At 32.8% G+C, this 14,799-nt stretch overlaps 2 protein-coding genes and 1 pseudogene across 2 annotated transcripts; 1 reads left to right on the top strand and 2 right to left on the bottom strand.

Annotated features, from left to right (window-relative positions):
• The first annotated feature begins 1,679 nt into the window (after positions 1 to 1,679).
• LOC123213111 lies at positions 1,680 to 6,029 on the top strand (annotated as a pseudogene).
• A 199-nt stretch (positions 6,030 to 6,228) lies between these two features.
• On the bottom strand, positions 6,229 to 8,148 carry LOC123213102. The gene is made up of 4 exons (XM_044632463.1): positions 7,669 to 8,148; positions 7,191 to 7,377; positions 6,929 to 7,022; positions 6,229 to 6,757 (listed from the first exon to the last, which is right to left on the bottom strand). Exons 1-4 carry the CDS (start codon positions 8,037 to 8,039, stop codon positions 6,393 to 6,395), a joined length of 1,017 nt encoding a protein of 338 aa, XP_044488398.1. The 5' UTR covers positions 8,040 to 8,148; the 3' UTR covers positions 6,229 to 6,392.
• Positions 8,149 to 13,390: 5,242 nt separating this feature from the next.
• Positions 13,391 to 14,460, bottom strand: LOC123215139. Its single transcript, XM_044635214.1, has 2 exons — positions 13,955 to 14,460; positions 13,391 to 13,625 (listed from the first exon to the last, which is right to left on the bottom strand). The coding sequence occupies exons 1-2, from the start codon at positions 14,400 to 14,402 to the stop codon at positions 13,564 to 13,566; spliced, it is 510 nt and encodes a 169-aa protein (XP_044491149.1). The 5' UTR covers positions 14,403 to 14,460; the 3' UTR covers positions 13,391 to 13,563.
• Positions 14,461 to 14,799: the final 339 nt, after the last annotated feature.

The following is a 14,799-nucleotide window of genomic DNA, read 5'->3' as shown; positions in this document are numbered from 1 at the left end:
GAGAACATGCACATGAAAGTCGAAATTTGATTATTTGAATAGACTTACCACGATGCAATCGAAAGTTACCCACAAATTTTATAAAATTTTCCTTACATGTTATCCAAAATTCTTTCAGGTCAATATAGAGAAGAGAAAACCATAATCTGTTCCACCGTTTAGAGTAAAGACTAGCACCCACATCTTTTGTGGGAACAAAGGAGAAGATGTGAAAAAATAATGGAATCAAGAAGGCTACTTACTCTAACACAATTCTCATCTCATTCTACATAATCACTACTGACTTCTTTCGTTTCTCATCAGCTTCCAGCGGGGTTTTGGGCCTTTTGGCTTCCATATTATCACCAAATCAGAACAAAAGACTTGCAGTGATGGCTCAATGAACATATAGATATATGTAGAGTAAATTAGTAAGCGGTGTTAAATATGAAATTCTCCTGCAACATTCCTTTCTCCTCTCAATTCCATTTGATATTTTATCTATTCTTCACTTATCATTAAAAATTGGTGTTCCACTAAGCTGGTAAAAAACCAGAAATACAAATACAGAAATCATTCAAATTATTGATTTAGGTACAAATGTTTCCAAATAAATAAAAAACTTTTATTTTTAACTTTTAGGATTCATTATAGCTGAAAATGAAATACAAATAAAAAAAAGAAACTTAAAATTAATATAAATAAATGATTTATAGTTCTATTTAATAAAACATAAAACTCTTAATATTCTTGTGCTGCAATCAATTTTGCATGGACTTCCAAAATCATCAGGGATAAATTGATAATAGGGAAAAAAAGGGATATTAATTAAATAGGCAAAAATTTTTCCGCTTATACCCTTTTAGGCAAACACACAGTAGTTTTACTTTTATAAGCAAATTTTTTTGTAACTCTAAAAATACCCTCTCAGTCCTGTAGCTGTAGGCACTGGAAGGATGGTGTGGTGCACGTGGTGTGCGAGGTGCGTACGCAGTGCGTGTGGTGCGCGTGGTGCGTACGGTGTACGCAGTGCGTGCGATGCATGCGGTGCGTGCCCAGTGTGCAGTGCGTACAGAGTGCGCACACCCTAATATAATCTATATAAACAACTGCGTGCACACTTTCTTATATATATATATATTAAATAATATAATAAATAAATAAATATATATTAAATATTATAATATTTAATATAATATAGATAAATAACAATAATAATAATAATAATTTTTAAATATATATTATATTATTATATATATTTATTATATTATAATATTATATATAATATATGTTTAAAAATTATTATTATTATTATTATTTATGTATATTATATTAAATATTATAATATTTAATATATATTTATTTATTATATTTTTTAAATATTATATTATATTATTTAATATATATATATATATATATATATATGAAAAAAAGGGTGCGCACCCCGCACTCTGTTTTATATATATATATATATATATATATATATATATATATATATATATATATATATATATAGGGTGTGCGTATTTTGTACGTATCATGCGTACCACACCTTTTTTTTTGCGCCTACAGTTACAGGGTTGGGAGGGTATTTTTAGAGTTATAAAAAAATTTGTTTATAAAAGTAAAACTACTGTATATTTACCTAAAAAAGTATTAACGGAAAAATTTTTGTCTATTTTAATTAATATCTCGGAAAAAAATATTCCTATCCCTGCTCCCAAACAGGTCCTTGATTTCTGGGTGTAAGATCCCGTGGTCGATCACTGTCATTTAATGTTCTTCTCTGTTTATTATATATCAACATCGCAGCACTTAACAGCCTCCAACTAACTCAAATTTGTTCAGTTTTGCTCTTGATTTATTGTCTTCTCAATCACAACTTTAGAATTAAAACAACACTTTTTTATATTTGTAAAACGCTATAACTTATTTCTCATTACTCATAATTTGCTATGAAACGAGGGTATCGGGAGTCTCCATCTACCTCAGATGGGCCACCTCAATCCAGATTCCGACAGAACCCAGAAGGTTAAATTTAGCTTTGAAACCCTTCTTTGTCTTGTCTTGATTTTTTTTTTAGTTATGTTTTTGGTTAATTAGATAGTTTTTGGACAAGGGTTTTGTCGTTTGTTAGCTTTAGTTTCTGAAAAGAAAATAAAGTGTGCCTTTATTTGAAGTTTTTTGGTTAATGTGTTCATTAATTTGGACATGGGTTTTGAGTTTAACAAGGTTTAGCTTTTGTTTGGTTGCCCAGAAAGCTAATTGGAGTTACCTTAATTTGAAGTTAAGGAATAGTGTTTTGGCGTCCATTGTTGAGTGCTAATTGCAGGCGTGAATTAAATACTTTAATTTTCAGCTTGTTAGATGTTGGAATGCTTGAAGTTGTTAATCCTTTCTTCAATGAAAGATGTAATTGAGTATTTGATTTTATGATATTAGGTGATGCACAATTTTTGGAAGATGAGAGCACTAAGGTTTTTGCTAGGAAAGTAGCTGACCACTATAGTGCAAGGACAAATCAAACCTTGGAAGAACGAGAAGCAAGTCCAATCATTCACTTGAAGAAACTTAATAACTGGGTGTGCCTTGTAATGTCATTAAGTTATGATTTATATATATAGAGTATGAATAAATTGTTTGACTCCTTATTTTGTTGAACAGATTAAAAGTGTCTTAGTTCAGCTTTATGCTCGCCGAGGGGATGCTGTTCTTGATCTTGCCTGCGGCAAGGTATTTAAATTCCTTATAACCTTCAAATTCTCAATCTTTTGTTTTCCCTGATGGATCTTTTTGCTTCTTTTTTTGATGTATCAGGGTGGTGATCTTATCAAATGGGACAAGGCAAAGATTGGATATTATGTTGGCATTGATATCGCTGAAGGCTCAGTAAGTACATTCAGTTTGTTGTCCCCCATTTTGCTTAGGCATATTGGGTAGATGGGGTTATAATTATTAAGCTACATTGATAAGTTAGTGCTTGTTGATTTCTTGTTCTTGTGGCGACAGTTGACATGTTTGATAAGTTAGTGCTTTTCTTGACGTACCATGTTTGTGCAAAATTATGTGTCCTGAGCACAACAGTTGACATCCTCTGGGAACCTCCCTTCTCAAAATAATCAATGCTCAATTTTAATGTGACTTTTTTTTTTTTTTTGTAAGCTTCCATATTTTTCAACTTCACCTTTGGCCTTTAAGTATGTGTATATCAGAATGTGCTAGCTAAATTGTGCCCATCATTTTTGTACAGATAGAAGACTGTCATACCTGTTACAATGGTGATGCAGATCACCATCAGCGTCGTAAGAAGTTCAGTTTTCCTGCCCGGCTCATATGTGGAGACTGTTATGATGTATTTCCACTAACAATAACTAGTCTTTCAAAATTTCATCACCTTTCCTCCTAGCTTATTTATTGGATGCACGCTAAATTCAACAGCAGTGTACTAAGCTATGGAACAATGAAATTTAGTATATTTAGAGTAATTATGTCCAAGGTTAACTACCAGAATGACTATGTTATACTGGTGCTTGTGAAAGTATTAATCGGTTTTGTTGTTTATGAATTAATTTCAGGTTCGTCTGGTGCTTGTGCAGATGATGCACCTTTTGATACCTGCAGTTGCCAAGTGAGTCTTAATTTCTGTGAAATCTTGAAAATGCTATAGTAACTATTGTTTTAGTCAAATCTACTTAGTATAGTAAAAGAAATCAATGAACTGCTCCTTGTCAGATATTGAATTTCTAAATACAAATGCCTTTTCAAATTAATAAATAGGTCATCATTTTTTTCAGGTGAATATTTTATTCAAATTTCTATATAAATGATTGTTGTGTTGATTTTTCAGTTTGCCATGCATTATTCCTGGTCTACTGAGGCACGTGCAAGGCGAGCCTTGGCCAATGTATCTGCTTTACTTTGTCCCGGGGGCACTTTCATTGGGACAATGCCAGATGCCAATGTGATAGTTCAAAAGCTTAGAGAAGGTTTTGTCAAGCTCCTCACTTTGATTGCTTATCATCCGTGCAAAATTCTTCTAATATGAAAATCTGGGTCTTATTCCAACAAGTTGGTATCCTTTCATTGTTTCGCAATTTCCCTTGTTGTTTGGTAAATTCCTTTTGGTGATTTGTTTTTATAGGAACTTTTATTTTCATAGAGTTCAATTTCCATAGTTATGCTTCCTTCTACCATTGCCATTTCTTCATGCACTCTACAGTGAGCATAGCCAAAATTATGCTGAAAACACATATTCTGTACATTTTAAGGAATAAGCTTTTCTCTCTAAGCTTGCATTAAATTATTACAGCAATGCTTTATTTTCTCAATAGGAAAGCCTGAAGTGAAATGCTTAAAAAACTGTACTGTTCATCATTAACCTTTTTTTTTTGGGTCAGTTCAATTGCTATGAACTGTTTTTATACTGGGTCAAATTTTTATTGTATATAATTTTTTTTTCTTCCAGTTCTTTCTTTCTTTCCTGCCACATATGAGAATTAGGATTGTTGGGCATGACACACCACTTTCTCATTCTTGATTAGTAAAGTTATCTGCATTGTGAACATGCAGCTTAAGGATTGACCATCGGTAATAGTGTCTACTGGATACGATTTGATGAAGAATTTTCTGAAAAGGTCAAATGTTCTTTTCCTTTTGTAACAGTTACATGGTTTGTAGAAGATTTGGTTTGCACAGTTATTTTGTCTCATGTAGTATTGACAATATGGTGTGGACAGAAATTTAAATCTTCTAAGCCGTTTGGCATCCAGTACAAGTTTCATCTAGAGGTATTTTTTCTTCTCCCTTTGGCTTGTAATTTCTTTTTTTTTTTTCATTTTTATGGTTTTCTTCAAGCTGTGCTCTATTGATAAATTCTATTAAATGGCACACATATCTATGTTTATATAGAACTATGTTATCTCAACTTGCCACAATGTTTAATCTTTTTTCTGTATGAGCTATTTACAGTGTTTTTATTGTATCTTAATTTTGCTACATTAATATGAACTAAGTCACTGAGATAATATACTAAAAATCTAATTAAAATTTTATATTATTGCAGGATGCAGTCGATTGCCCAGAATGGATTGTTCCCTTCCATCTCTTCAAATCCATGGCAGAAGAGGTGCAACTTCTCTGCTTAGTTATGTACCTTTTTTTCTTTTCGCCTAGCTTTGCAATGGCCATGTTTTGTTATTTTACACACTATTCAATTTCGCAGAATGGATTGGAGCTAGTTTTTGTGAAGAACTCACACGAATTTTTCCATGAGTACTTGAAGAAACCTGAATATGTAGAACTCATGCGACGACTCGGTGCCTTGGGCAACGGTAACCAAGACCAGAGTAAGTTTGATGCCCTGTACTTTTTTCACTCATTCAACTTTCCCATCTAGGCCCAAAAATTAATGTATTGCAGTTTAAAATATTTCTAGGCAGGCTTTAAAGATTTCTAAATAGTGGGTCTTTGTATTTGCTTTGTGATATCTAGGCACACTATCACCAGATGAATGGGAAGTGGCCTATTTGTACCTGGCATTTGTCCTGAAGAAGGTTGGTACAGTTTTTTCTGTTTTTGATAACCATCATAAAGTAATGCATTTTTCACACATCTGTCACAGTTCTGTGAATGCTATTACAACCATATTTATATTTCATTTTTCGCAGAAGGGCCAACTAGACCGAACGCAATCGAGTGGAAGAAGAGATAAAGGGAAGATGTATATATCAAAGGAAGACATCATGTGCGTTAGCAGTGACATATAAATTCAACAATAAAAATGTCCCAGGAAGGATTCTTTCAAAGAATACTATAGAAGGGTGGTCGAAGGGCCAAATAGGAGAAAATTTGAACGCAGTCTCCACTATTAGATTCTTGATGGCTGTTCAGTTTTGTAGATTCATGAATACATACTGAAATAATTTATCAGACGACCTTTCTGAGAAATTGCCACTTTACAGGACTATTTTGTATCGTTGGAACAAAAATACAAGTTGTGGAGGAAACAAAACGCTAGAAAGATAACACCTTTTGGTGAATGCTTGTTATGACTTCTCTCCAAACGTGTACATCAGTCACCGCAAATTTTGTAAATTCAATTCATCTTTCACCGGTTAAAAAAAAAAAAAAATTTGCCTGGATTAGAACATTGTTATCAATTTCAGCAGCAAACAACTAAATGGCTTGAAAAAATATCATCTGGTTTGACACAAAATTGCAATATGCAAGTGCTGCAGGGAACAAGTAAAATTACGCAATGTGAAGTACTTTGCATAACTTTAGCATAAGCCACCCGAGCTGCAAAAGGTTTGTAAAGTACTGTACATATCTACTAATGCATCATAACGGAGAAATACTTCCAAAGAGTTTGTGAACTCGACAAATTTTTGGGTAATTTGCCAGAATATAAACTTTCAAACTCGCTTCAGCACAACCACCATGATCACCATAATGGCCAGTCCAATGACAGAAGCTCCCAGTCCTACCTTGTTTTCAATATGGTTTGGTTTGGCATCTGCTTCAGTGCAAGTCTTGTCAGCCTCGGGCATGCCAAAAATGTTCTGCAGAAAATTACCCACATTGCTCACCACCTCAACCACTCGATCCATGGTTGTTATTCCCAGTTCAACCACACTATCTTTGATCTTCTGAAGAACAGCCATGGGCTCAAACTGACTTTGGCTTCCACTGTCTCCAGAATGGCTTCCTGTATCTTCTTTGCTCAAATCAGTTAATTCATCAACCTTTCTGGGAGAACCCTGATCTTCAAACGTTACATCTGCAACAAATTTAATCTCAGATCCATACCAAAGAAATGCTGGTAAAAAAAAATATGAACATTCGGCCAATCAAAAAGTGTTGCACTGCATCCTTCCCACCAAAGAGCCTCTCAAGAAAACTAGTCCTGCTAAAAAATCTATCAAATGGAAAAAACATATAAAAATCTTACTGCTTTTCTGGGACTGTAAGAATTGCACAAGAGCTTCATTTTGCATGACAGCATTCCACACATCTGGGTCAGAAGCAACTGATGCAACAACAGTCTGGTCACAAAACCAAAATCAAAAAATTATTGTCAAAGTGAATGGTCATATGATCGTTTTAGAAATATAAATCTTAAAGTAACAACTCAATTGGCAAATATATACATTCAAAAACATAAGCTAAAAGCAACTAAAAAGAGATAGGCAAGGCAACTGAATCAAAAAGACCTGAGCTGAAGCATTTTCACAAAGGAATTTAAAAGCCTGAATAGCCTGGTTTGGTACTGTAACAGATTTTGGATCAAATGAGGTACAGCTCTTGGTCTCCAAGCATTCAGAGTTTGCAACCATTTGCAGCCCTGACACTGCACCGTCATATTCACTCTCGCTGGAATTCTCAGATGAAAAATAAACCCTGAAAACAAAAAAAATCATCTATCAAACACAGTGGAACACGATCAAGTCTGAAAAGTTTGCAATTTTTTTTACCATAACTGTTGGTATCAATACCCATAAAAATCTACAGAAACAAGCCTCCATGTTACTAATTAGTATGATTACTTAAAATTTACTATCAAATTAATAGTGCCTTAATAGGAATTTTTTATTTCAGCTAACCATGCGGATGTGGTACAATAATATATGCAATTGAAAAAAGATAAAAATTTTCAATTAATATTCACAAAGAAATTCTGGGAAAAATTACTTATCCAATGCCTCTTTAAGTTCAGACGTTGCTTCCTTAGCCTCCTCAAGGCTTGGCGCACCGCCAAATACAACCCTAGCCATTGGTTCAGTTGATTCCGGCCCTGGCGCCACCAGAAAATCGTTTTCTCCTCCAGCGAACTCCCAGTCATCCAATTCCCACGAGGGTTTCAGCGTCTCTGCCACATCACCTCCAGCGGAAACCTTCCCGCTCGATAAGATTCCTCCAACAGGGCGCGAGACGTTTCGCAGGGATTGTGATGCGGGCGGGGTCGCGGCGGTTGCGGAAGACACGCCGCCACGCATCCCACCGTTGAAAACCCCAATCCCGGCGACCTTACCTACGGCTCTCATGGCTGCTCCGCCTCCCATAATCAAACAACTGGAAAATGAAAGGATAAAAAATCTGAACCTTAAGCAATTCCTTCAGGAGTAAGGTTCTATTTAAGGAGCTCTGGTTTTCGATTTTTTTTTTAATTTTTTCTATGGTAATAATTAATTAGATAACTTCATATACTGCCTTAATGTTAAGTTTAACTTTAAGATACCCCCAATATTTTGAAAATTGTTCTAACTTGCAGGTATGTTTGGCATCCCTCCATATATATGTGTGTGTATGCGCACGCGCGCGTGTGTGTATATGTATGTATGTATTTAGTTGAATAAGTGATTAAAATTAAATTAAGTTTTCTAAGATTCTAATTATTTATGTAAAATTTATATCAACAAAAATAACTTATAACTAATAGTGTGGTTTGTAATCCAAACATTTTTAAAATGATTTGATTTATTATTTATAAATTTATATTTTTCATTATATTATTGATATTTTGTTTAGAATTCGATAAAATACAAGAGTCATCATTTATCTTTGTAAAATACTTTTTTTATAGGATATGATAATAGTATAATAAGGAGATCATGGAAGTTAATAAAACTGTCAAAATTCACTCTTTTTGATATTTCTATGCAAAACGATTTTTTTTTTTTTACATTTTTTACTAATAAACTAGTAAATGATGTGTTTAGTGTATTACATATAGACAACAGATCTTATTGTTAAATGCTTACATATTACTTTTTTGATACAATTTTCATGTTTTTTTTCTAACCGCAAGAAGAAAAAACTATACTAACTTTAGAATTTTCTCATTTCTTTATAACTTATTTTATTTAAATATTATATTTATTATACTTAAAACTGAAAATTGTTTAATAATAATATATTTTCACTAATTCTACTCTTATCAACCCTCCTTAAGAAAGTAAAACCGAGCGGATGTATGGACATTTATTGGGAGGTTAGAGATAATTCTTTAAAGTATAACAAGTGCTTTATTATTAAGATCAACATTAGTGGAGATCCATCAATTAGCCCTGTTTAATTTCAGTGTGGTCACTTCTCGTACAGGATTCCTAGATAACCGGTGATCTGACACCACGTATTGATACAAGAATCGTCTTAACATCGGACGGTTCTCAGGGACCTTCAACTAGATTTCGTTACAGCTCTCCGCTAGTGACGTAGAAGATAGTATTACTTGAAATGAAAGCAACTGGAGAGTCGGTGTTTGGTGCTGTGTTCGTGGCACTATAAAATGTCGCCACGTTGACATCGAATATGTGCGAGAAGGGAAAGAGCAGTGGGGCCTAGGTGAGTTTCGGGGTTGACATTGATGTGCTAAATCGAGGGGACCCTGCTAACGCGCCTCATCAGACGGTTGTAAATTCATGAATGTAAACAAACGAGTGATTAACATTTTTTTCACTATAAATTACACTTTTTATTTAAAATCTAACCCAAAAAATTTGGTTCTGTTGTGACCTGAAGTCCTACATTGCTCTCACACAGTCTACTGAGCGTATATATATGCAGGGGTCAGAATCCTTTAACTCAATAGACGCGTTTTAAAGTCGTGAGGGTCTGAAGCCCAAAGCAGACAATATTTGTTAGGTTATTTATAACATGTTATCAGCACGATTTGCAATGGGGAGGGGTGTGTTGTGACCTGAAGTCTCACATCACTCCCGTGTAGTCTACTGAGCTTGTATATAGGCAGGGGCCAAAAACCCTTAACTCAATAGACGCGTTTTAAAGCCGTGAGAGCCTGAAGCCTAAAGCGGACAATATCTGTTGGGTTGTTTATAACAGGTTCTAATATATTGACACCATTTTTTTGGTTACAAAAATAAAATATTACTATGATTATCTATATTTTACTTACCATATAATTTTGTTTGATTAATTAGATAATAAAAATTATAATAATCTTTTAATATTAATTGATAAAATAAATAATATAAAGAATTAAATTAATGTGAAAAATAACATGAAATTAATAAAAAATTCTTTGAACTAGATATATATTTTTATATTAAAACCCCACTACAAAAATAATATCTTATTGCACCAAATGCATCACCCCCCGCATTCGCACCACTACCACCATACCGGGGAACATCTCTACCTCCCACACACAATCTCATCCTTGTGCTAGCTATTAACCTCCCTCCTCCTGGCCACCCTCAAAACATAATTCCTGCTCCTTATAGCAATCCTAGAAAGTTTCTACAATTTTTCCTCCATTATGGAAGGTCCCCCCTCCATATGAATCCAATCTTTGACCCTGAATTGGGAAAATTTTTCTTTAACAGTGTTGTCACTCTCTCCAAGTCCATTCGTAGCCACAAAATCTTTGATTTGGTTGTTGAAATGGATGCAATTGTTAATTTTGTGGTAATGGTATTAAACCATTTCTAACATGGTGATGGTTGTTGATTTTGTTGCTCGTGATCACTGGATTTTCTTATTGATTCAACCGCAATTAATTTTGGGTGGTAATGGTTGATTTCGTTGATTATGGCCATTAGATACACTAGCACTTGTTGATTTTGTATAGGTTATGATAGTATTGAAACATTTTTCGAGTCATTATATTTTTAAATTTTTTTTAATTTTTTTATTTGTTTTCAAAACTTTTAAAAGGTTAAATGACTATTATATTTTTTTTACAATTAATTTTATGTTACCAAAATTAAGATTTAGGAAGGAACATATAATTCATGCAATTACGTGAAAAAAATGTTTTTAGGTCAAATCTTTGGGTGGCAAAATGTCAATCACATTCTTTAGTCATCTCTTATCAAATTAATATATAAAGACTATCAAATTGTGATATTGATCCCCACATTGTCCAATTCTAATATTTCTTAGATTTGGCTACAATCGACTTTGATCCCTACAATCTTTGAAGAGAGCAAAAATTGTGGCTAGAACAAAGAAGAAGAAGTGTACTCTGTTTGGACAGTCCACAAGTGCTTTTCCTGCTTTCGTGTATGATTTAGGCAGTCTACAATCTTCTCTTCGATGACCCTTCAAACTCGAACAATTAAATTTTTGACATTTTGTTTGATCTTATTTTGATAAATATAAATTGATCTCTGTTTGTCTTTTTTTTTAATCTCAAGACTCTCAAGCTTATCTTTTAAGTGTTGGATATTGGATAACTTAGTTATATCATTCTCTTAAATTCTATCTATGTAGTAAATTGGATAGAATTTTAAGAGAAAACATATTTAGGTGTTTGCATTTATGGGTTGAGTTTATAAGTCTTGTTATGGTTTCGTTGCCTTGAGTGTTCTGCTAAGACGAGCTTAGTTTGTCCTCCGTCACTCGGTTGAGATTTTGGTTAATTTTGTTTATAATAATATACTTAAACAAAAAAAAAAATGTTACTTAGATTTAATTATAATTATATGAGATAAACTAAGATTACAGAAATACCCCCGCTGATAGGATTAATGGCTTTTTATTTTCTTTTTATCTTAAAGTTACTGGCTTTCTTCACCTATTTTTGTTTGCCTTGCTCTAATCTAGAGAAAATCTTGCAGTGAAAGGAATAGCAAGTCAATTTCCACATTCAAATGTAGATGCGATTTTCCTCCGAGGTGAATTAAATAGATTTTAGTTTGCATATAACAAAGTTAAGATTTTTACGAATGTATAGTATTCAAAGTTATAGTTCTTTGTCGAGTGATATTACATGCAATTAACAAGATGTAAAAACACGGGTATAATAACTAACATATTATTATATGATTGAATGTTATTTTATTTATAATTTAAAACTATTCAATTAAATAAAACATCTTTAACACATTGTCTTATATATTTTCATACCACTAAATATTATTAGTAGGGATGACAATTTAACCTTAAAAATAGAGTTCTCGCCTCATCCCTCCTTATAGGGGGTGAGATTCTTTAACATAAATAGAGACAAGAATAACAAACAATCGGGCACGGTGATATATAGGGATATATATCTTTGTCTTATCCCTGTCTCATACTCTCCACGTCCCATTCTTATTTGAAAAAATATAATTTTCAAAAATATTTATTACACTATTAATTATTTAACATAATGTTATTACTATAATAGTATTTTAGAGAATGAGATAAAAAGAGGAGAATAGAAGGGAATGAGGATAGAGTTATTTAGGATATTAATTTTTTTAATTGCATTTTCAGTTGTTTATACATATTTAATTACTATTTTATTTAACATACATTTATGTTTAATTTTCTTTTAAACATAAAAGTTAACGAGACATGATTAAATTAACGAAATGAACATAAATTAGAGTAAAGAGTTGTTATAGGACTCAAATAACAATATTCATAAAAATACTTTTATGCGTGTGGTAAAATATTTTCACGTGACCAAGTATTTATCCATTTTGAGTAATGCAATAGTTAAATAATAATTACATTCAAACAAAATTTTTATGTGAAAATGGGAGACATTGGCGATCAAATCTTTAAATAGAATTACCCATCTTTTCATACATTTCTCTTTTATTTATTTTAATATCTCCCATGCTCCAACTTGACTAGACAATATTATTAAAAACCGACAAGAGAATATGACCTTTGAAGATGAAACAACAAACCAACTTAACCCACACACTCCAAACCACCCTCCTCCATTGATAAGTAAAACTCATACTCCACATGAAAAATCTCTCAATTGGCATATGCCCAAACAACGTTAGGGTAACGTAAATATTACATTTACATTTGCAATATCAAATGATAAAGACTTGAGTAATTTTACTCAGTGTGAGTTCATAAAAAGGACTTTAACTTGCAAAATGATGTGTTACTTTTTCTTTTGTAATAATGTAACTTGAACCATGCCCTAATTTGCTCAAATCATTGTTATTATCAAATGACCAAATCAGGGTAAATAGACCTAAAATGGTAGTTCAAAGTTTTCCCTGACACAGCTCATGCACAATAAAGCCGGTGACCAAGGCAAAACAGTGAACCAATATAATGCAACCTTAAGCCCATGTGGGTCCAACCCTGGACCCACAACAACAATGGCCCACATTTCCTCTCAAAATATTTATTTACATAATTCCAAGAATCCCATAATAAAAAGTGTCCACAAAATTCGCCCGTGAACTGAGCTAAGGCTTTACTTACCTTCCAAATCATCAAAATTAATATTTGAAATATATTTAATAAAATCTAATTCGATTTTGATGGGATAAACCCATATAAAAAAATATTTTTTTAATTTTAAATATATTATCATTTGTAATTTAAAATTTGTTGCGTGAAATTGAATAATATAGAGATTAGGGGAAAGGGAAAGAATGGATTCTTTGCTTTGGTGTAATGGCAAGAGACAAAAACAGAAGGAATTAAAGAAAAGTTGAAAGTTTACAAGTTCTAAATTTGATTAGAGAATATGATTCCAAATTTCACATCTTTAATTACAGGTCCTACCACCAAACCCTAAATTAATTAACAAAATATAAAAAACACTAAGAACAAAAAGACAAAGTTGACACAGTCTGTTTCTTTGGCATCTCTTCTCTTCTCCTTCTATCTCAAAGCCTCTACTCCTCCTCCTGCTCTGTCCTTCCTCACATGTTTCTTCATCAGTTCTGCACAGACATCAGAACCCAGATGAATATTTTTTCATATTACTCTATAAAATTTAAAAATTAAAAACAAATCATTAGAATCTTTTTCTTTTTTTCTAATTACAATCTCCAAGGTGGCTGCTTTTTGCGCTTGTTTGTTCCTTCTGCCATAACCGCAAAGTTCCTTGATTTTATACATGCAAAAGCATGGAACAAGAGAAAGAGGAAATAGAGTTTCCGAAATAACAATGGATTAAACTTATGGTACAAATGCTTTAAAAACTTAATTAAGCAACTGTTATTATTCAAAGTAGACGAATTAAAAACTGAAAATGAAACTTAATTATTACCTTGAGGTTTACAGTCAGGAGGATCTTCAAAGAGAGACAAGGAGAGTTCTTTGTGAGCAACAACGATATCGAACAAAATAAGGCCAGAAGTTGGATCATCAACGATAATATCTTTAACCGGAAGCCAAAGGAAGAGTTCTTCCTGAGACAAACCCACGACTCCGGTCAGACTGCCATAGCTGAGATTAGCTTTAACGACACTTTCAAAGAAAACCCTGTTCTCATATTTCGCTAAGCATGGACCTTCAAGAACAACTTCCAGCATCCCATTTTCAGAAAGCGAATACGATTTCACTTCCTTCGGAAGAAGGCCGGGAGGCAGCCCTTTTGACCGGAGAAGTTCATGGATTGAAGAAGAGAAACAACAAAGAACTTGCAAAGAGAGAAAAATCAAGAAAAAGGAAATATATAAGGTTGCATGTCTGGTGTTAAAGGTAAAGACTGCCATTTTTTTTTCTCTTTTTGGAGAGAGTTTAAGGAGTCAGTTCTGAAAGAAAGTGAAGAGGCTATTTATGAAGGAAAGTAATTATGTATGAAGGAGATAGGAGAGATTAATGAGATATGGATTTACAATTTTACCCCTGGTGAATGGTTTGTTTATATTCTATTTATTTCTTTTGATTACTTATTATTTTAATCAAATTGATTAGATATATGTTTTAAGATTGGATTAGACACATGTTTATCTAAATTATTTTGAACTTATTCATTTGAAATCAATTTGAAAAATCTAAGCAAGATTTGACCAATATGTATTTATCTAGAATTATTGTACTATTTTTAACAAAATCTTATCTATCTATGAGAATTGATAGAACCCAAAAATAAACAAATTGGTTGAAAGA

This window comes from Mangifera indica, chromosome 1 (assembly GCF_011075055.1).
Source record: "Mangifera indica cultivar Alphonso chromosome 1, CATAS_Mindica_2.1, whole genome shotgun sequence".
Lineage (NCBI taxonomy): Eukaryota > Viridiplantae > Streptophyta > Magnoliopsida > Sapindales > Anacardiaceae > Mangifera > Mangifera indica.
Note: the sequence above shows the minus strand (reverse complement) of the source record. Positions and strands in the feature narration are given on the sequence as shown.